General features: G+C 42.7%; 1 protein-coding gene across 5 annotated transcripts in view; it reads right to left on the bottom strand.

Annotated features, from left to right (window-relative positions):
- Positions 1 to 273: 273 nt before the first annotated feature.
- The window catches only part of ATXN7L2 (ataxin 7 like 2), a 54207-nt gene continuing 31432 nt past the window's right edge, over positions 274 to 23048 (bottom strand). For 4 of the 5 annotated variants that reach the window (XM_078644760.1, XM_078644759.1, XM_078644764.1 and 1 more), the window contains exons 8-11: positions 19723 to 19918; positions 17706 to 17827; positions 13941 to 14814; positions 274 to 1120 (exon numbers count right to left, since the gene is read on the bottom strand). In XM_078644760.1, coding sequence (XP_078500886.1) covers positions 1106 to 1120; positions 13941 to 14814; positions 17706 to 17827; positions 19723 to 19918 — 1207 coding nt within the window. In that variant the 3' untranslated portion in view covers positions 274 to 1105. The remainder of the gene's footprint in view (positions 1121 to 13940; positions 14815 to 17705; positions 17828 to 19722; positions 19919 to 23048) is intronic. The other variant, XM_078644761.1, reaches the window with a different exon arrangement.

Genomic DNA, 23048 nt, shown 5'->3' with positions numbered 1-23048 from the left:
AGATTCGTCAAATGGGTGCTACGGTTATCCCAACTATAACTACAGAGCGACTGACACACTAATATTTTTTGGGGGGATTACGTTTCAGAGTGTACACCTCTCTTGCATCAGTGACATGGCAACAGACTAATCATACAAAGGTAGTTTAAGCCTCTGCAAAGTGCTCTCTACCAGAAGGCAGATGGAATGCAGCGCTCTGGATACAAAGTCAAGTTTCACAATAAAACAGGTGGAAAGCAAACTAAGAAAATGCAGAGAAGAAAAACAAATGGATTTATAAATATGGCGGCCACATCGTGGCCTCTGTCCCTTTAATCAGCTTTCACCCTTTTCTTTTTTTTAGCAGCAACAGAACAGGAAAAGAGTCTTGAGGTATTTTTTAAAGAGTTTAAAAAAAATATAAAGTTATAAAAAGCAGTGAACTCTGCATCCGAATTTCTCTACAATGGCACCAAGAGACCAAGGACTGGCAAACACCACTTCGATTAGGTCAGCGACGCTGCTTGCATTGGCCAGGACTCCGATGACATCAGGAATGTTGCTTGGATTGGCCAGGACTTGGGCATGCCTCCACTGACCTCAGTAACACAGCATGGCTAGGACAGGCTTCGGGATGTGCCTCCGATTACATCATTAACGCTGTATGCAGCGACTCCGAAGACACCTCCGATGAGACAGCAGGCAATCACTTTCCCAAGAGTCATGGACATACTTCAAATGTCATCAGCAACACTGCATGAACTGACCAAGGCTCTCAGACACTCATCCATGGCACTCAGTAGTGATGTCTAGACTGACCACGGCATGCTGACACCTTTTACATGATCAGGTTCCGTTTACCCGATACCGGTCATGGTGCATAGAAGGCCACAGCACATACACACCTTAGATGGCATCCAATGGAATCAGTCATGGTGTATGCAAAACCCCAGGGTTAGCAGAGATATCTCTGACACTTTCCACAAGTCTCTGGACTCTCCAAACTATTTCTGATGACGTCTTCCAGGAGGCCAAAGACTTGTGCACCCTTATGCAATACTTATCCTGGTGCCTTAAGGCTCAGGACTCAAACACTCTTCCAGAGAGATCAGCAGGCACTTTCTTGCTAATGCGCTTTTGACTAAAAGAAAAAGAGAAAAAAAAAGGATGAATTAATGAAAAACAGTCAAGAACAGTAGTGTTTGGTGCCATATAAACATTTCATTAGTTATAATGTGTCTAATCTATTGCTGAAGTATAAATTACTATCCTTATAAAATACAGTATGCCATATCCTTGCACCACAAACCAGGGATATCAAATAACCATGGTCAGTACCCCAACAACCCAACTCAGCGCCCCACAATCGCTCCTTTACTCTGTGTACGTGCAGTTTATTTTTATCAAAGTGACAAAAGTACTGAAGGTGAAGGATAGGTTTTAGGTCTTCAGCACCTAAGGTACAATAATACCTTAGTTACTATAGTAAATTAATTATTTTTAGACAACACCCATTTCAACCCAGCAGCTATCATTCAATAGCATCTTGGACAGAGATGGAGGAGGGAGAAAGAAAGAAAGCAAAGTAACAAAGAAATTAATTAGTGCCGCTTAGCAAAAGAGAAAGGTTTCCAGTAATTTGTGGAACTGGGAGTCTGAGAAGTTTTTGAGAGTTTAAGAAGGCATGCCACTCCAGACTGTGGAGCCCAGGACTCTGAAGATTCTCCAGAAGAAACTTGGCAGTACTTGGGGGATCTGGAGAAGTATTAAGGATTCACAGTTACACGATCAAGCAAGAATATAATGTGAGGTCAGTAAAGACACTAGCATAAGGCCGGTTTTATAAACATATAGAGTTAAAATGAATTCTGTTTGACGGTAAGCTAGGACAGAGCATGTCGATCTCAGATTTCATGACATTTTCTCAACCCTCCTGCCATGTTTTAAAGTCTCTGAAGTTTGAAACTAAAGTACTTTGGAATGCCCAAGTAAAAAAGACATTTCCATAATACACGTGGGAGAGGATGATGGCACAGGAGTTCTGTGGGAGAAATGGGAGTCTCTTCCTCGGGGTTTACAGCAGGGAAAAACAGAAGTCAAAGTCTTCTGGATTTGGGTACTGAGAGGAATGTTCTAATCTAGCCAGAAGCCATAGCTCATCACTGCCCTAGCTCATGGTGGAAGAGTTCACATGGAATAGTACAAGATGGCCCAGTTCCAAACAGGGGAACAGCTTCCCATTATTAAGATTTAGGTTTGGTCCGAGTTACGTTCGAATAAGTGGCCCACCATCCAGAAGTCAGTTAATGCAACTCCGCATTGGTGCCAAGTTGTTGTATTTAAGGATTTGCTTATCAGCATAGGACGTCACTTAAAACCAAATCTCTTGATCAATTTACAAACGGAAAGGACACACTTTTTGGATACATGTTCAATAGGATGAGTTCACAGTGCGGACCCTTGTGGGAAGTCACATTTCAATTAAGAGTTCTTGAAACAGAAAAAGGGCAGGGAAAGAGACTGAATGTGGCCTGAATAGAGAGACCCCCTTGAGGCGCTTGACAAGGATAGCTTGGTCAACTGGTATCAAAGGCCACAGAGAGGCCTACAAATAGGTGACTGACAGGGGAGCCGTAATCACAAGATTTCCAGAGATAGTTAAAAGTCATCACCAAGGTGACCTCAGTGCTGTATTGTGCCTTAAGGTCAAACTGGTCTGATCTACAAATGTTATTGTTTCCAACTTGCCCAGCCACTTAGCCAGGAAAAGTGCAATAATCTTAGCAAAAACAGGAAAGAGTGATAGGTTTAGAACAGGGCAATGGATTCGGTCAAGCCAGGTTAATGCTTTTGGCTAGTAGAGTCACCAATGTAGGGGCCAGCAATTTTATGTTCCTTCTTGGCTCAGACTGGTACACTGAGAGGCTGTCAGAATGATCACAGCTATTGAGCAAAGGGTGCATGTGGAACAAATTTCCTCATACAGATTAGAAATTTTGTGAGAAAAGAGAAGCCATGTATTCGTATAATCTTTGAGAAGAGGCACACAGAGGTCATATAGCCTGGGACAAACAGAGCGAACTACTTTAAAACAATTCACTTGTCAGACTAGAGGAAGAAACCAAATGTAATGAAATAGGAGAAGTTGCAAGGGCATGAGCATGCACCGCTACTTCTTTTCAGTGGGACTTGTTTGAAAACGCATCTGTTTAAACTCAAAGGTAAACCATCTATTGGCATACCTGCCTGCTAACGAGACCACTGGCTTGGAGGCCAGGAGGGACAGATATTTAGCAAGCTGCAAGAGATTATCAGTGAGCTGTCGAAGAGAGGGGCATCAGTTATAGAGTCCTCCTGAAAAGAGAATCTAGCAGATGATCTGCTGCAGCAATAGAGTTAAACTATTACCATTTCGTGAATGCAGATCTAGGAGGAAGGCCTTATGTAGTAGGTGCAGCCGTTGCACAGGACCAACCCATCAGAAAAGATTACATGATGACTAGAACAAATTTCAGGGAAAACGTTGCAGCGGTCTGTGGACCTATTATCAGAAAAAATAAGGTCCAGAGTATACCCTGCAGAGTCCATGGGATCAACAACAATCTGTCTTAAACCTATGGAGGAGAGGTTATAAAAAATGTTTTCCATACTGTGCCGTTTCCAGTTTTAGCAAGAAGACTGAAGTCACCTAGAGTGAACGTTCCAGGAGGATGCCAGCAATAGGTCTGCCACTTAGGCCAGAAAGAAATCAAGCCACACATTCCGAGCATCTAGGAGTAAGCTAAATCAAAGAGCCAGGTTGAGTGTGAAAAGGACATTTTACTACAACAGCCGTAGGAAGTGAGATAGAGCGGGAGAGTGAACAAAAAACACTAATTGAGGATCTAGGGGGGTGGGGTGAGGGGGAGAGAAACAACTGCTTATCCATCCTGCCCTTGCGCACAATACTAGAACTATCCGGGAGAGCAATCTGGAGACCAGTATTGGATATATCCAATAATTCACCTGGTTATAAACAATTGCCAAAGTGATAAGTTATGGAAAGATAGAAGATTTGCCACTGATGCATAGGGAGGGATCTGGCAGTCAAACAACATTTAAATGTCTAGGCTGTGTCAGCAGAGTGTGCAGAGGCACACGTGGGTATTATGATATCAACATTAGGGAAAGAAAGACTGCAGGACATTAGTATGAATGTTACGAGAGAAGTAAGCAATCCTCTGTGAAGGAAAAAGCTGGATATAGTAACCTTCCGAATGTGCAAACAGGGTGCAGAAGGGCACTCCAATGGCATAGTCACACCGTGACCGCATTTAAAAAGGTGTTTCTTATCTTGCACATAGGGGAGACAAAATTGAATACTCCTCTTTCAGGCTGTAGTTAACAAAACGGCTCTCAGTAATCAAAACGGACAAAAGACTAAAAATATGTCCATCAGTCTTGGGCGAAAGCTTCTCCAATCAGCCCGGCAAAGACCCTGTTCTTCCCAATGCAGACAGCTTAACGATGCGTGCTAGCTAGGATGTTTGATGACCAATCTTGTGGAAAGGTGCTTGGGCACTGAACATTTAGACTATCAGAAATGGGAAATGGTATAAGATCAAGGGTACTAGAAACTATTGGCACTGTTATATTTGGCTAGAACACCAGATGCTTCTGTATAGTATTCTTTTGCCCTTTGAATGAGTCTGTAGAGCGAGGTTCGTTATTATAAATCGAAATTTACTAAGAAAAACAATAATCCTTAAAGAGAAACAAAACAATGTGTAGCTCACTAGGACTAGTAAACATAAAGGACAAATTAGGCCATTCTGTCCTTCCACAAGAGAGGCTGCTAGATTACTGCTCTGCTTAATGTTTATCATGATAAATCTCTGGAAAGGCAATAGGTGTATAGTTTAGACAATACAGTAGATTGAACACATTTAAATAAAATTAAGAAAATAAAAAATAAACAATTGGGGGTCATGTTAGGTACATCTAATTATTTTGCAACTATCAAACAAGGAACCAGTTTCTTGTATGTTGCCCTAGAAACCTTGCAAGCTGTTGATTAGACCGGTATTTGGAAAGCCACTTGGCTAAAGGACCTCATACATGAAATGCAAGCTTAGGCAATAATTCACAAACACTTAAGAGTGTCCGGCTCTGGCACAATTTCTTACTAAACTGAACTGAGTAAATTGAACCATATTTAGTTCTCATGCATTTACAGTCTAACAGTACAGCTATCAACCGACCCAGGCTAAGGAAATTACCAAGTTAATTTTGACATTCTTTTATAACCCCTTCGATGCTCATGACGGAACGGTTCCGTCATGAGCGTCTGTTGGCCTGTGCTCATGACGGAACCGTTCGTCATGAGCCCGTTGGCTCATTAGAACCTTCAGCACAGCGCGAAAATTCGCGCCGCGCTGAAGGTGTTAATTGAAATACAAACAAAAACAGACTAAACTTAATCTGCCTGTGTTCAGCCATACGAAGGAAGATGTGACTCATTTTATAGTGTTTTGCAACTGGTATCATCTGTTCACAAACAGTTACTTATACCGATATGGAAATCAAAGTATTTTCCTGCAAGGATGCAGGAAGATTTCTCCTTTTTTCTCAAACTGACTGACTGAAAGGTATTTATAAAGCGCACTAATGCCGAGGAGTCTTCGCGCTGGGTATAAATGATCGATGCGTCTGCGCTAACAATAGCCTTGTAAGAAAAGCCTGGTTTTGATAGCTTTCCTAAAGATGGTACGAGAAGGCTGGAGTCAAAAGCAAGATCTGTGTGTTATTAAAGCCTGCCTATTATATAATGTGTGCTTTTTTAGGTTTCGCCTGGGGCACGGAGCTCCTAGCTCCGCCCCCAGGAGAAATCTTATGTCTCTAGAGTGTACTGCTTAGTCCCGCCCTCTGTTCCATTGGCTAGCTCCATAAATGGAGGCTAGCCATTGGAACAGAGATCTGTCCGTCATGGCCGGACCAGATTCGTGGGCGTTCCTGCATTTTTTTCCCCTCTCCACCCTTTTCGCATTGTCATCAAGGCCGTGGGCGGGGTTTATTTTTTTTTTTTAGTCAGTTTCGTTTGGTCATTGTGCGGCTGATCTCCGCCAGAGAAAGTCCAGGTCCAGGTGAGTGCTGGTCGTTCCCGCCCCCCCCCCTCCCGCTGTCCGTGTGCCTCCCCGCCCCCCCCCTCCCGCTGTCCGTGTGCCTCCCCGACCCCCCCTCCCGCTGTCCGTGCATTGTCAAAATGTGTGTGTAAATATATACATTTTAGGTGTTTTTTTGGTGTCTTCTACCCACGAGGTGTTTCTGCGGTTGGCGGATACCGCTATTAAATGATCCGCTCATTGGGAGATAAATGAATCGCTTGTTAATTTAATTATTTTTTTCTAACTGTGTAGACCTAGGCTGCTGCTGTGGCGCGTGGCAGAACTAAATCTCCCGTTTCGCCCTATGTTTTAAGGCGTGGTGCGTCATTGAAGTGGCTGTTCGATTTGACATTGAGGGTTGCTTTGTTTAACTTTTTATTTCACAGAACAGTAGCTTCAACAAACCAGCTAGTTGGTGTCTTTTAGGATTGTTTTATTGTTGCCAGTCACTGTTACTTATGTAGCTTTGCTTAAAAAAAAATGTTAGAGGGGGAAAAATAAAGCTGCACGTCACCGAGGTCACTGCGCATTACGAACGAAGCTATTTTCTTAAGGGTAATGTGGCGTTCTGATAACATTTAAATGTAGGTTTTGGGCGTGTCTGATCGTTTGCTGTGTCCATAATGTACGACAATCCTGAGGGGGGCGGCGATGGTGTGTATACCTCGAACCGCTAGGGGCCGTGAGCGCGGCTGCTGACCGTCTGGCTGCTATCACGAGGGATCTGGTCGATGGGGAGTCGCTCGCATCATCCCCTCATGTGAAGCTGTCGCACTACGCAGAACTAAAAGATGTGTTCGGGCTCCCCCTTTGTAGCTCTCAGGGTAGAAGGGGGATGGATATTGGGGTGGCCTGCGCGCCTGTTCCGTCATACGGCGGTGGGGGAAGCAATACGTTTTGGCTTGTCACCGCTTTTGGCGCTTAAATGACCGAGTGCGCGTCTCCTGTTCGCCTGTCGTCATTTGGTAAATCTACTTAATCGGCTCGAGGCAGGTTATTTTCTTAAACAGCTGAGCAAATCTATAGTTGCCATCAACCGAGGACTTTGGCCAGACTACATCTTTAGCTAGTGGTGCTGTGCATTCTGGGAATTGAAGTGTCACTCTAACCATACACGTTTGCTCAAGGAGCGTGGGGCGGGGCAACCATTCATGGGGTCCTCAGTAAGGCCAATGTATATCGAGATATGGAGGGGGCGGCACTTTTCCTTACCCCACTGGTTTGTGCTTAAATATCTCAGTTTGCAAAATACTGTCGGATAAAGGTCTGGATTGGCCAAAGGAGGCACCCCTGCAAGAGGCCCAGGCTGCGAATGGCCACCTCATCCCCAGCGGCTGCTGCTGGGGAAAGAATCAAGGCCTTGTGCATGATTTAAGCACTCCAGGAATGCTGTGCCCCACGTACAAAAGCTAAAACCGCACAACCCGCCCCCTAACCTCTACAGGATGCACACAGTACATCATGAATCTAAAAAGAAAACTAGGTGTGAGTCGCCCCACTCCAATGCAATAGCGCCACAATAAGTTCACTCTGCAGGCACAATCTAAGACGTTTTCAAGCGCACTATTTCCATACCCGGAAGACCATGTTTAGGGGGAAACTCCTTACAGGGTGGGTGTGCGTTTTATTTTTTCTTTCTCCTTAAGACACCAGCTGCTGCATCCCTTTGACAATGTATGTAACTCCAGTGTATTCCCCATCCCACTAGGGACGTAGCTGCTGCGTGTTTGTATATATGTGTATATTTCTCCATGACCAATGCACACAGTGGCTTAAAAAGTCACTAGATGGCTCCCCAATTAGAGGTGTAATATAAATTGTTTTCTCTTTGCTGAAAAATTCAAGATTAGGGTGTATTAGGAGACGATTACTATAGGACCAGTCCTGAAAAATGCTCCTGACCTGTCCAGAAACATAATAGTGGGTTGAAACATGTTGATACTAGGGGGGGGTTGCATGCATGACCCACTGAGTCCTGGGTGCAAAAAAGATCTATTGTAGGCTCATTAAGAAGTTATAGCGGTCTATTTCTCCCCATCAGTTTGGTTTCACTCATTTGCTTATCAATTAATGACTTTCCTTGCCTCCGTTTCTTCTTTTTTTTCTCCCCCCCCCCCACCCCCCATCTGCAGCATAACATATTTCTCTTATTCTCAGGCTTCTAACTTTTTAGCTGCATACTCTTAGGGAACCCTCCTCACCGCTCCGGTAACATTAAGCACTTGCAGTGAATGTTTTCCAGCTCTCCTTCTTGCCTCTACATATGTTCCTCCCCTGTGTTCAGGACACCCCTCTTCCTCTAACCCCCAATGTGTGCTACTCTGTCGTGCAGGCATCTTCCCTAGGCCTGGGCAAGGTGAAGTGACCAAAAAAAATCCACCCCAATACGCAGAGTTCTGCAAGCGGCAGTGAACTGGGTCTTGCCGTTGGTGCTTATTTCTATTGGGGATAACCTTGGTGCACTGTTAAAAGCCAGACTATGTGCAAACTATTTCACCATACAAGGCGATTCTTTAAAAAAAAAATTTATTACATTTCCACCTAAAAGCTTCATCTGACAGATGCTCTACTAGGAACTATAGCCACACTAGGACTGACACAACTAGTCAAGCAACTCTCACACCTTGCTGGCCAAAATTAGGCTGTGTTCACTAACCATTCCCTCATCACAATATACAATGTATTGCTTGTCAGACCCTCCGGTCATCATTTTTGTATTAAATGCCAATCATAACACACATGCCGAAAACCTGGCCTACCCCTGTGTCTAAGGGCCTGTAGCTAAATTGACAACCACACTAACACAACACCTGCTACGGTCGCAACCAACTTTTGCACATGACAGAACTAGCCTCATCACTCTACTCGGATTGGCTAAAGTCAATTATCTCAAAGCTAGCTCCACCCAAAAACGCCCATACTAATAGGAGTGAACCCTTTGCACCAGTGTTTACTGAGACACTCTGACTGAAAAAACAAGCCTGTAGGGGACCGGGAAAATGCTGGTGCACATATTGCAACACTCGCAAGAAACTTACAAACTAGCACTGACCACATACAAGTCTTCTAGTAAAAAAGAGCAACTACTTCACATAACAAATGGTCAGCTAAAGACTCTAAAAAGCTATTCCAAGTAGTAACCAAATTTACCACACCCCCAGCAGTAAAGCAGCCAGTCACAGCCAAGTTCTGTGACTCATTAGCCCACATCTTTAGGGAGAAAGTCTATCAAATATTCCTGAAATTTGAGGACTCTACTAAGTTGGACGTCAAGGTCCACACCAATCAGATAAATTCCATCCAAACTCCCATACAGCCCCCCCAAAAAATCTAGTAGCAAAAATGCTTAACAATACGAAATCTGGTTCTTCACTAGACCCTCCTTCCTTCAGAGTTAAAGTTGGCACCTGAGGTGACCGCAACCAATCTCTCCTTTTAACTCCATGTTTAATACAGAAGTTTACCCCTTCATAATGGAAAAGTCTCAATTTTCCCTCTAAAGAAACCCACGCTGAATCCAGACAACCCCAACAACTGTTGCCTCATTTCTTCTCTTCCTCTCCCTGCAAAAATGGTGAAAATGAACACGAGCTTGTTTAGTTCAATCAAGATAACCACCTACTGGAGTGGCTAGAGAGTGCAAAGTGGCTAGAGAGTGCAGAGTGGCTAGAGAGTGCAGAGTGGCTAGAGAGTGCAGAGTGGCTAGGAAATGACTATGGAGTGCTAGGAAATGACTAAGGAGTGCACAATGCTAAGAGGTGCGGAGTGCTAGGGAGTGCACAGTGCTAAGAGGTGCGGAGTGCTAGGGAGTGTAGAGTAACTAGGGAGTGCTATAGAGTTCTAGAGACTGCAAAGATTACGCTAATAACAATGTAAGTGACAATGCCATTTATTTATCTGTTTTCAAAACCAACACATAAATAAAAATTTGGTCATTAACAATGCCAATAGCTCAAACTTTTCCAAAGGCGAAACCATTGCATTGAAAATGCTTGTTTGAATCAGGAAGCAGAAAAAAGAAGAAGAAGTACTCAATGCCCAGCTATCACAGGATAGGGCAAAGCATACAAGACTGATACTACATTCCACACACTATCTACTAAATGTCTTTTAGGAGTCTAAGCATGGATGCACTTTAAAGATACGCTACAACACAATGTTGTTTGAACATTAAACTCCTGATATGTGATTATGTGATTTGTTCAAGGAATATTTGGAGGTTTTTAAATGCTGATTTATTGTAACTAAGATAATTATCAGCTAACTATTTTTATGTATGCACCATTTTCCCGAATAGCTTCTATGAGAATTGACCACCTTCACGGTAATGCTATCCCCAACAGGTTATTTTCTTTTTAGTTAAGAACATTTTCATAATATAGAATACTTTTATCCAAACACTATTCCTAACCCGAACATTGAGCAACATTTATTATTTCACTTGGTCAATTGAATTACATTAAATTATTTTTTTATGAACAAGGAATCTACGACCTGAATGTAAAAATATTAATCCAAACCACAAGCTAAACTAACCCCACACAATATTATTTAAATAATTAACAATTTAAAGAACGTCCAATGCACTTAGCCCCAAGGAAGGAAAACCGCTTTCTTCAACGTATTTTAATTATTTTGTATTAAATGGTTCAAAATGTATTTAATTTGAATTCATACAATAAAAATAAATGAAAGTTAACTAAGTGATTATTTTCTCCTGTTGGTAAAGCAAATGAGGTAATGATGTTCCAGAAGTAACTCAAGGTAACAGGCTGTAGAGGTAATGTTAGAGAGGTATATGTTCCCAAAATAAAGTTCCGCTTCGCCTGATATTGAGAGCTGATTCTATTCAAAGCTACGAAGGCTCTGCTAGTAGGGGAATTTTGCAGAAACATTTCCACAATAAAAACGTTATTACTGTAGTAATAATGGGAATTCTGGAACAGAGATAAAGAATGAGCATGGAGTCTTCGAAATATAGTTCACAAATATGTCCCTCCACTGGAGTGTATGGGACTGAAGACTGTCTTGCTAGATACCTGGGAATCTCATGCGACTGTTCCATTTGAAAAGGGAGAAAGAAGATAAACTCATGTATCAGCCTTGGTCGTACTGAGGGGGATGCACATTATAAAAACAACACACAGAAATGAAACTAAACGAAGAGGGCTTGTGGAACATGGCCACCTTTGGCTGTCTCACATTGTTCAGGCCTTTTATTCAACTGCAAAGCCACCCCTCTATTCCTGTGGTGTATATACCTTGCAAAGTGAGAAAAAAACTGAGCTGTGACATAGGAGTAAGTTATGTTCAATACCACTAATTTTATTGATTGTTATCAGTCATGATAGAGCACGGTTTGCAAGGTGTTTTCTCGTACTGACTGGATCCAGAATACTACCCTCTGCGCTGTAATTTATGGCGTGCCCGTAACCAGAATACTGGAGTTCTCGTTCAGATTTCAGGATTCCGTCGCAATCTTATGTTGTATTAAGCCATTGTGGGAGATCAGCTCAAACTCTGTTTCACTCCACATGCGATTCTAAAAGCATAGAGTTATGCAAGGTAAGCTTCCTTTAAGGCGATTTGTAAACTTCTAGTGTGTAGGCACTTTCCAATCCACAATTTATTACTACTCCGCCACACAGGAGAAGGTGCCAGCTGAGCTGCTAAAACAGTTAAAACAGATGTTTGTGAAGCTGACATACATGCTGTCAAACACCCCCAATGTCAAAGGTCCACAGCCTTACCACTGACCTTTAAGAGGAGCCTACTGGTGTGAAGGAAATAAAAGGAGGCAAAAAGGTATTTAATGACCTAAACTAGCATTTTAGTACCTCTTGGTGACAAGAGTGCTTGCATAACGCAAGGGGGATAGACAATCTACATCTCTTTCTCATAGGAACACCACCTGGAGGATGGGATGCTACCTAGGCTCCGGTAAAAGTATAAGCAGGCATACGAATTAGGAAATGTCCCCCGTTCAAAACAGCAATGCCATATACAGCAAGTAACCCACTGGAAAAATGTAGTTTAACACTCTGCCCTACGTCTAGGCCAAGTATGTATTAAATGTCAGCGGAAGGCAGAGCACTGTTTTTTTCTACAGAAAAACAAAGACCGCATTTCAGAGCTGAAAAATGTAATGTCAAAGAGATAAGATAGGGAAATTAATCAAATGTAAGTGAAAATATTTAGATATCTCCGTTGGGAAAAAAGAACGGGTGTGTATAGAGTGCCATTAGTGCCATTAAAATATGGTGCACAGATTAGAAGGAATCAGGTTTGCAGCTCTCATTTGCGGATGATTTAATTACATCAAATGATAGCTGTGCAAGTTCAAACGTCAGGATAACAACTTGGGTGAGGAACCTACATTGATTAAGGTCATTTGTCACAGCCGCCTTTTGTACTAGAGTATTGTATGCCATCAGATCACCTGTAGACATTGACAAAGAATATACAGACACTGTCAAATAGAAAGTCTATGCTGTCGTCTTCCTCGGCATCATTTGGGATAATGTCTTTGCCTTTGCCTATCTGCTTTACGGTCAGAACATTTCTAAATAGACCCGTAAATTGATTTTCTATTTAGGTGAGTAATAGCCAAAATGAAATACACAAGGCATTAGTTAGATTGGGGAGTACAAATGCAAGTTCTACTGTTCTTAAGTTGCTGCGATCAAGTGCACCTTCGTGAGACAGCAAGGCAATTTTAAGTATCATAATTTTGGAGCACAGACCACCTTTGGCACTCATGTGAAAGCACATGGTGAATTAAAGAACAGTGTCTATGGTTAATGCCTCTCTTGGACTCTACGCTTTTCTTTTACCCTCAATTTAGAGGCACATCTGGTGTTCGATACTAAAAGGTCGAGTCCAATAGTAGCAAGCACAAGACACATGACTCAAAGTCCCCTTTTGCTTCCAAAGTTGTAGGTTTTAAAAAATAGGGCAAAATAAATACTGACTGCATCATGATTTGAGTAAAGCCAATGCATACGAAGCCTGATCGCCTATGTTCAAATTGCATATAATATTGCGGTTACAAAGAAATGTTTCCATTGACATGTTTTAAAAGCCATCGAAAACTAAGTTTTCAAAAGGTTTAATTTTGTATACTCACATTTGCAGTAATGCCAATATAGTGTACGCTTTCCTATTCAAAGTTGTCTGATAATGTTCTGCTCAAGTCTCAAATACATACATTAATTGCACATTTAATTCCTGAACTTAGATGGCAGACAAATCATTGTTGAATCACACCACCCCGTGAGAGCATTGCTTTGAAAGTAAAAGAATCTATAACTACTTCATGTAGCAAGATTAGGAATCCCTATTTCCTGTACCATTTGCTAGAACCCTGCCAGTCAACTGCTCCTGCATCATGGTCTTCAACTCTACTCCCATCCAAGATCCCTGCGTCATTCTCTACAACTCACCTCGTTCTCTTACACCACTACCTTAAATTCTCCTCAAAACCAATGCTTATGCCACATTCCAAACTTCTGTGCCCAGCATAATTCACTAAAACTCCCTTTAGAGCCAGCGCACCTGCACAACTCCCAAAGTCTCCTTATGAAACGTACAGTCCACATTGTCTAAAACTCTTTACAGAAAGATTTCTGCCAACATACCCTACAATGCCTCAATATCAGATACCAAGACCCTTGCGCTCCATTATGGTGTGCTATCTTGAAGGCATGAAGACATGAACACAAGACACCAGGGGTAAGCGAGCCCCCTGCGGAGACATCAAGAACTGAATGCCAATACATTACTGAAAATGCCATCACACAGTTGCCAAAGTTGCATCACCTTTAACGTGTTCTGCTTCTCCTCAAATCCCAGCGAGGTCCCTGTCTTCTTCCTCCGAACAGCGCAGCTAGCATCGGAGGGAGATGTGGAGTGCTTCGGCTTCACAGACCGGCAGTATGTGGCCAGGTTTTTGCGCTTTTTTGCCTCTTCTTCAGAAATGCAGTTCGGTGGTAGAGCTTTAGAGCTATTAACTGGCGACCCCCGGTTTTCCAGTGTTAATCCTTTCACCTGCTGGTGAGGGGGTCCCCGAGGGTCCAAGTGTCCCACCTTTTTTACCTTACCGCTTGGGGAGATTGACCCATTCACAATAGAGTCAGAGGGAGGCTTAGTCTGTGAAGGGTAGGATGAGGGCGATGGAGCAGGCGAAATAGATGAGGAGGTCCGTATGCTGGAAGGCTTCACCTTCCCAGGATCCAGAATGCAGTTCCTTTTGTGAGACGAAGGACTGTGGGTAGGGTCGGAAGACTGTTTGCGTTTTCGTGATAGGTGTTCAGTATCATGACTGCTTCCATCCTTTCCCTTGGAGGAGCGACTGGACTTGTTTGAAGGGAGTCTGCTGAAGGAAGGAGATGGGGTGTTAGCTGGTAGCGGAGAGGTAATAGAGTGGCTGTTGCCACCAGTACAGTCCGACTGGCTGCACGCAGCAGCGGCGTGTGGAGAAGCAGCTACATAGCTGAGGGAAGGATGGAGCCTAGTCTCCTTGTTACAGGTAGCCAAAGTCACAGAGGAAGACACAATCCTGGGAGGATTTCCATGGGAAGCTCCAGTAACAAGGACAGTGCTAGAGTTCGGAGAAGGGCGGCCTGTAGATGATACAGGAACAGAAGATGCAGTCGTAGGAGGCAGCTGAAGATCCGTTGCTGGAGGTATTTTCCTAAAAAGAAAGAAACATTAATTGCAAGCAGTTATTTCCCACAACACACTACCATCATTAAGGTGAGAAATACTTTGATATTTACTGACCTGTAAGTGTTACTCAAAATATTGATGCATTGCATTGCCTTGACACCAGGGGTCAAAGCATGTGAATGTGAAGATTCAGTTCTGCAGAATTTGCAAACCATGAATCTTTAGTAAATAGGACTGAAATCCTCCATAGCTGCTTTATGCAAGTGCATAATTGAACCACCATTGAATCATCCAGGGGAGGTTATGCTTTTGTGTAATTCTAGATCGGGAGGCCGCTCCTTCTCCTTCCTAGCGGCCAAAGCATGGAACACCCTTCCGCTCCACCTCAGACAGATTACATCGCTCCCCATCTTCGCAAGAAACCTCAAAACCTGGCTCTTCGACAGACCCCCTCCTTGATGGAATGGTAACTCCCCCCTCCCCCAACCCTAGTGCCTTGAGACCCCCATGGGTGAGTAATCGCGCTTAACAAACCAGATTGATTGATTAGTGCATTGAAAGCAAAATGAGTGTTCTTGCAATAGCTCACCTGTGTGTGTTTGCAAAACACTTGCTTTCAGCACTTTATTTTCTTCAGTCAACACAATGGAAGCAAATCACTTCTCTAAAGTAGTGCATATTGGTCTGTCATGACCCTGGTAAGAAACCAGCAGTAAGAGGACGCAGCCTGGGTTACATTCTCAATATCCTTCACCACGAAAGAGTAGGAGTTGGAAAAGTGGGTGTGGAGGATAGGAAATAAAGACTAGATCCTCAACTGTTGGGGATTCACTCTCTTCTGTGTTGTGTTTTAATTCTGGATTGACTACGGTAGCCAAGTATTTAAACCCATCGACCCTATAGTTAAGAGCCTGGCAACAAATCTTGTTTTCTAACTCTTTCGGTTCCAAGGAGTTTGCCACTCGCTACCCTTGGAGTCCCTCAGGTTCACCAATTAGCTATTCAGTACCAACTTCCCTGTTTCTGCATTTGTCTGGGTCGAATGCTGTAGCACAAACTTCTGGTATATCACTCCTTGGAGTCCTGTGTTTCTCTGCCAATTCTTGGATGGTGTGAGGGCTCATCACAGGTCCACCCACCTTGAAGTTTGGTAAGTTGTTCATATTGCCAGTCCATTGATATTCGAGGGTTCCCAATCTATCGTCCTAACCTTGTGCTTCCTTTTCCTTTCCTCCTGATTCTGTGGACTGTGATTGAACCGGCACATGCCAATGATGGACTTCTGTGTCGGTCTCCTTTCACCCTTTTGCTGGTCTATAGGTTGCGCTATTAACATGATAGCTGTTAGTCTGAGAAGAGATGGGAGGACTAATATTTTCAGAAGGTCAATTTCCTTCAGTCCAGCTGAATAGCTTTTAGAGTTGGTACTGCCATGTCTTCTCTCGCTCATCTCTAAAGCTGGCAGAAGAACAGAGGCTTGTAGTTTTACTGCTATTCCTGCTTGGCCAAGCCCATTAATATAGAGATCGTGGGACAGTCAGTAGTTACTCGACAGACCCGTAAGTGTGGGCAGCACTGGTTTGCAATAGCTGCCAATACTACTATCCAATTCATTAACCAAGATGCTCCTTTTAGACATTTTACTTTCTAGTGGTAGAAAAGTTGAGCAGGTTGGGCGTCATTTAGGGAGTGGTAGGGGTAAGAAACAACAGACAGCAATCTTACAGCAAGTAGCATCATGTACAAAATAATAGACTGTGGAGCAATTAAAATACAATGTATTCATAAACAAAATGGTACAAGCCTGACTTGGGGATATGCATTTGTAGTGTTTACGCACTAGGGGCCGTTGGATGTTTTCTGAAACACTTTAGGATTTCTACAGGTTTGTAAACACTATTCCCTCAATGGGAGAGAGGTTCCAGACATCAGGATAAAAGGGTACAACATATTTGTCCCTCCGTTTTACGGTCTCTGGATGAAAGACTGGACCAATGAACGGGGTTTGCTGATTTGTTAGCCAAAATAGCCCAATTCTATTTAAAAAAAAAAAAAAAAAAACACAAGCAAAACATGAGATTCAAGCAAAATACGTACGAGTGCAGTCCGAGTGTCCAGTTACAAAATGCTACATTAGAATCATTTGGTATTGCTAAAGTGAAAGCCCTATCTTGCCAGTAGAAATGGTCAATTAGCCTTGCCTCTATCAGAAGCTAAGAACCTGTTTATTGGCAAGCGGAATTTCACTCCAGAAACAGGATGAAACAAGGCACAAATTACCCATTCTCCACTGACCAATCCACTTGGGTTTTCAGTTATTTACCAATTGATCAAAATGGAACTCAAGTCAACCAATTAAATAGAACTCCAATCACAACTCGTCGCAGGAATTTGTCTTTCTCAGCCTGATTAACTGTATGGCCTAATTTGAGGAGTGTTACAATCAGTTTCCAACACTTGAAGCACATTCTTTGCCCTTCAAAAAGTGTTATGGTGCCCAAACGGAATGCACTGTGCTAGCCTATGCAAGAAAGACTCCAGCTGTCAAAGAAAATAAATGTGCACAGAGAAGAGGAAATGTACAGTGTGCACGAATAGGGCAATAGCACTTAGCATGTAGAACTCTCTGCATACACAGAAAAAGTCTATTATTGCATTTTGAAGGAATGTCGAACAAAGACCAGGTGGTGGGGTTGTATAACTACTGTTTACTACTCCATCCTGATGGTAGAAATGATGAGTGGAAGAATCTCTTGACACGTACAGAGAAGTAGGCACATAACGAGCAGGTAAGCAGTCTGTGTCCTGTGGTTGAGATGCAACTGAAGGTAAGGTGTAAAAGGGCACTGTCTGGGTGAACATGGATGCAGTGTTAGGGAAAGGAAACATTGTAAAAAAAGGGGGAAACTAACTTACTTCCACATGTGAGATGTGAGGTGTCTCTCAAGCATGGAGCTGAGTGCAGAGCAGAAGCGATCCAGTCGTCTATTAAAAAGGTAACATCCAGGGCTCACTGTACGGCTCCCAAAGGTACAGACCTGTGAGGAAAAGCAAGAGAATGTGAATATTGGACTGTGTGTGCTTAAAGATGAAGGACACGTACTTTACTTGTACATTCACCCTGGTAAGGCACATGAACGAAAACTATACCGACACATACGCACAAAAGAAAATATGTGCCACAAAACACTCACCACCAACGATACCACAGAAAGCACACATGCCTCGTCCACCCATCATGAACACTAACATATTTACCTACCATCATTGCGATTCACAAAAACACACATATCTGCATGACAAACCAACGTTTCTCAACAGAAAACATGAATTTACTACACATCCACCACGAAATACATACACAATATCTGCACAAGAACTTCAACCACATCCCCCTACCACTGAAGGCATAGGACTAATCAACTTCCTTGCTGAAGTATTACCAACATATCACATGCACCCTATAAACACGTTTAACACCCAACAAACCCACCTCACAGTAAGAACACATTAAGAACACCTAATATACCAAAAGCATTCTGGTCATCCACTGGGAACAGGTACACACACAATCATTTAAAAAAAAAAAAAATGTAAGTCGACCTCGTCAAGTGGCTACTAACAGGATTAAACTTAACATTACAGACATATACCTTATTGCCACTGGAACGGCTGTCCAATCAATAGTCGCACGTGCTAGCCACTGCCCTTAGGCTGCATGAACGCATCAAACCTTCACCATATTAAATGCATACATCTTTTTATCTGCATATGCACCACAAAGGTATCCTAGTCCAAAATATTGCCTACTTACATAAAAGATTTTCTCCAAATAAGAGTGCACCTAATTCCCCATTACTTCTCTTTCTAAGTAAAGCTAGGAATCTACATCATTCGAAGGCATATTGCTAACATTAAGGAGTGCAGGCATGCACAAAACACACCTCACTCTTCCGAATGCCAGTTGATACACAATGTACATTCTCCAATGAATTACAATTCAGGGGTCATAACTCAGCTACCTTATGAAAAATCCTTCTACAGTGAAAAGGCAATACAAAAATATGTTGCTTTCTGTATACAATGAATCTTTGAGCTAAACAATTTAAAGTAGATGATTCAGTATACTATTTAGATATAAAATATTAAATCAGACCTTGTAATACAAAGACTTCTTCGGAGGAAAAATTATACGAACCAGCAATAGCAGGAGGTAAAAGAAATGTACCTTTGGGCGGACACAAAATCTAGTCTAGGTACAGAATTGGTAGTAGTGCACGGTCAAGCCAGAACCAAAAAGAGTACACTAAGATGCAGTAGCACACCTTTCTTGATTCACTCACATAGCTCATCTGCGGTTTCTAAATAGCCATACCCAATGCAACCGTCCACATCGTTGCCCATGCCGTGTGCCGCAATGCTGCTTCATGCAAATTCTTCCACCGCCCCACTCAGTTTACCTCCCAAATGTCTCAACTTGGTACCAGTCTTCCCCTAATCACCTTGAAAGAACCATTCACGCACATACACGTAGCAATCCTCCTCTTATTCTGCCACACTTCCTTATACAAGAACCACCAACACTCATCTATACAGGACCACATGCTCTCCAACAGCCTCCCTGCCCATAGGCAGAATGCCATTACTCTTGCAGACTCTTTTCTGCATGCAGATTTTTTTTTCTCGCTCTCAGAAATAATCACCTGCTCCAACAAGCTGTCCTTCCACTCCAACTATACTGGAAGTGCTCCTCGGCCTACATTGTCAAAATGTTCCATCTTTTTGTCTGATAGGGGTTCCGGAAGTCTTACGGACAGCTAAATGATGTAACAATGGCATTCCTTTGAAACTCCATCGTGACTGACATTACACCTCTAAGATAAATGCCACTAGAAAGCATTTAAGCAATTAAGAATACCCGTGACAAACTTACTGCCTGAGGCCGAGGCTGGTGAGCCGCATAGTGGCAGTCCGGCCTTTCCAAATCCTCTTGCTTTTCTTCCTCGCTCTCCTCACTTGACAGACGACTGCTGCTTCTGGCCATGGAGAAGGGGTAATAGAGGCCTGACTCTGCATTGCCAGGGGGTGGAGGTACATCCTCTGTGTCGCTCTCTGAAGAAAGCCTTGATCTAGAAACACAAACTACTAGTAAGGAGATATGAAACAGACTTGCCTTCTCAGGCAAACTCTCACTCAGCCCACGTGCCACAATAGTCCCACTCTAGCCCCCACAGCCATCCAATACTAGCGCAAGTCAGTTCTATAAAAGCACACTAGGCCTCTCCGGCATCAACAACAACAGCAGCAGCAAGGAATGGTAATGCGAAAAGCTCTGGCTCTACAAGAATGTTGTATGGCAATGAAAATAATTATAAGTAAATATCAAAGGAATCAATGTGTATTTGTGTGGAAACAAAGAACTGTAGATTAACATTGGTTTACGTTAACAAATAAATAAATATAAAAATAAAAAACATCAGATGTACTGTCTAGCCAGACCTAAAAAACCATCTGAGTTAATGACTGCCCTCTTCCCATATGCACTCCTGCTAGAGAAAAACTAACAAATGATCTTGTTATCGAAGACACTTTAATAGCGTTACAATGTTGTGTGTGCCCCTGAAAGTTCAAGCTCAGGCTTAAATAAACAAAATGATCACAGCTGTGTAGGACAATCGCTTTTATTGTGGAAGCAGACAATTTCTGCCCAATCAAAACATATTTTCCTGATCCCCAACATTTCTATTGGGAAATATCAGGGTCAAAGCCCCTCTCTAGTAATGCTCTCATAATTGTCTGGCGACAGCTACCACTGTCAAGCCAGACCATGGAAAGGGAAATGTATTATTTGTGGCACAGTTTCGAAAAACAGGGACTCTAGGCATCACCACAGATATTTTAGTAAGCACCTGGACAGTTCCAAATTTGTGCAAATCAGTTACTTGTCAGGCTTACCTTTCCACTCCCCCAATTCGTCATCCTTCAGTTTCATGGGCTCAACTCACTAGTCGTAGCACATTTCACTAAACTGACCCTCATCTACATAAAGGAATACCAAAAACATCACCTTTTGGGCCCCCAAAAGCAAATGTGATCTTATTCTGTTTTATGAGAATCATTTTAAAAAATCCTTATCAAGCAGTCGCTTGGAAAGTGGGCAAGGTATGAGTGTGTTTGGGGGTAGGCGAAGAGAGTAGTATTGGGGAGAGAAGAGTTAGCGGTATGTGTCCCTTCCCATATGCAGAGACTGAGCTGTAAGCAAAAGATATCACCCTAAAGTAAACCAGATTATGCTACACGGGTCTGTCCTTGGGTCCATTAGCTATGGTATCCCTTTGTGAATGTAGGACTACCTTTCGACCCTCTGGCACCTGAAGATTTGAGAGGACACAAGGAGGCATACATATAACAAGCATTGGAAAAGAGCTATTGGCTTTGCCAGTGTGTTTTAGCCAGGTTGTACACCAATGTGGCTACAGTTCAGCATACTTAAAAGTTAGCGGCGCAAAGGAGAGTGAAATGCTGAAGAGTGGTGTAGAGTAGCATAGTGTGTTGTGTATTGGAGCGGCGTACAATGCATCGTCAAAAATTAGAGAGATGCATAGTGGAGTGCAGTAGTGCAGAGTAGAGGCGTAGTGCTTAGGTTTAGAGTACAGTGACGTAGAGTGCAGTGGTGTAGAGTAGCGTGATGTAGAGTAGCAGAGTGCAGTAGAGCATAGTAGAGTGATTTGGAGTGATGTAGACTTCAATGGTGGAGAGTGCAGTATTGCCGAGTAGAGTGTCGTACAGTGCAGTGGTGTTGAGTGCTTTGTCTCAGTAGAGTGGTGTAGAAAGCAGTGGTGTGAAGTACAGCGGTGCAGAGCAGGGTGCAGTGACAATGAGTGCAGTTAGGTGGAGTGAAGATGCATAGAGTTCATTACTGTAGAGTAGTGTAGAGTGAAAAGGCAAAAAGTGAAGTTGTATAGGGTAGAGTGGCGTAGAGTGCAATGAGGTAGAGTAAAGTGGCGTAGAGTGGATTGGCATAGAGTGCATGTGCATAGAGTTGAGCGGTACAGAGCAGAGGGCATTGGTGTAGAGTGTATAGGTTTAGAGTGCGGTGGCATAGAAATGCAGTGTTGTAGAGTAGAGTGAAGCTGAGTGGTGTAAAGTGCAGTGGTGTAGAGTAGGATAGCATAGAGTGCAGTGGTGTAGAGTACAGCGACACAGACTACATTGGCAAAGAGTAGAGAGGTTTAGAGTGCAGTGGCGTGGAGTGGTGCAGAATACCATTACATTTGCACAGACATACAGTTTTACTAATAAAACTACACAGCACACAATCGATAATGTGTAGAAATGGTAGCACCTAGTGTAATGATTTGTAGAAATGGTAGCACCTAGTGTAATGATTTATATTAAAGTATTTTTTTCCAACACTTCAGAAATAACAAAAAAAGTGCTTTGTTCTTTCTGATATATTTTGAAATACTTGCACTATTTGTTTAAATGTTGTTGTGCTATAGAAAAAAACATGTCCTATCCTGCAAGATTGTCAAATAAATTCTCTCACTTTGAAGACCGAGCCTGACATTTGAACACGATCTCTGAATGCACAGCAGATTTGACAAGATAATAAAAATATTTACAGGCTGGTTTAAAGAAAGGAGCAATAATGAAAGAATACAAGGAGAGGTTGTGGGAAATGGATTTGCTCCTCGGAAGGCATGAACTCACATTGGACAGCCCAAAACAAATCAAGCCAACAAATAGAAAGGCAGAAAATGGGAGCTACAAATCACAAAGCCAATGGTAAGCAATAGGTAGAATGCATTCCCAGGGAATCTTTCAACCTATTAAAGGTACTAAGAACTGGGGGATTGGGGGGGGGGGGGGATTATAGCTCGATTGCTACTACAAATGGGGCCTTTGGAGGGTTCATGAAAATGGACAGATCAGAGGTTTAGTTGAGATTTATGAAGAGGTATGCACTGGTCACTACCCATCCTGCAGTCATGACCTCTCCACTAGTCAGGTCTAAAGGTCTTGCATGTGTTGGCTGCAGCATACATGCAGCTAAAAGTATCGGGAACAATCTGCAGCATAAGAACTATAGACCAGATTTAAGTGTTCAGCTCATTTCTAAATGTTACTTATTTGTACATACAGCAGGCTTCTGCTTACTTTGTGCTTGGGAAGGGATGTTGGAGAGGCGGTAATCTCCCTATTAATACCCATCACTTATTTTCTTATTTCAAGAGCATTAGAATGCCCAAAAATGTT

This window comes from Lissotriton helveticus, chromosome 5_1 (assembly GCF_964261635.1).
Source record: "Lissotriton helveticus chromosome 5_1, aLisHel1.1, whole genome shotgun sequence".
In the NCBI taxonomy this organism is placed as follows: domain Eukaryota; kingdom Metazoa; phylum Chordata; class Amphibia; order Caudata; family Salamandridae; genus Lissotriton; species Lissotriton helveticus.
The sequence above is the reverse complement of the archived record's forward strand: the minus strand, read 5'-3'. Positions and strand labels throughout refer to the sequence as shown.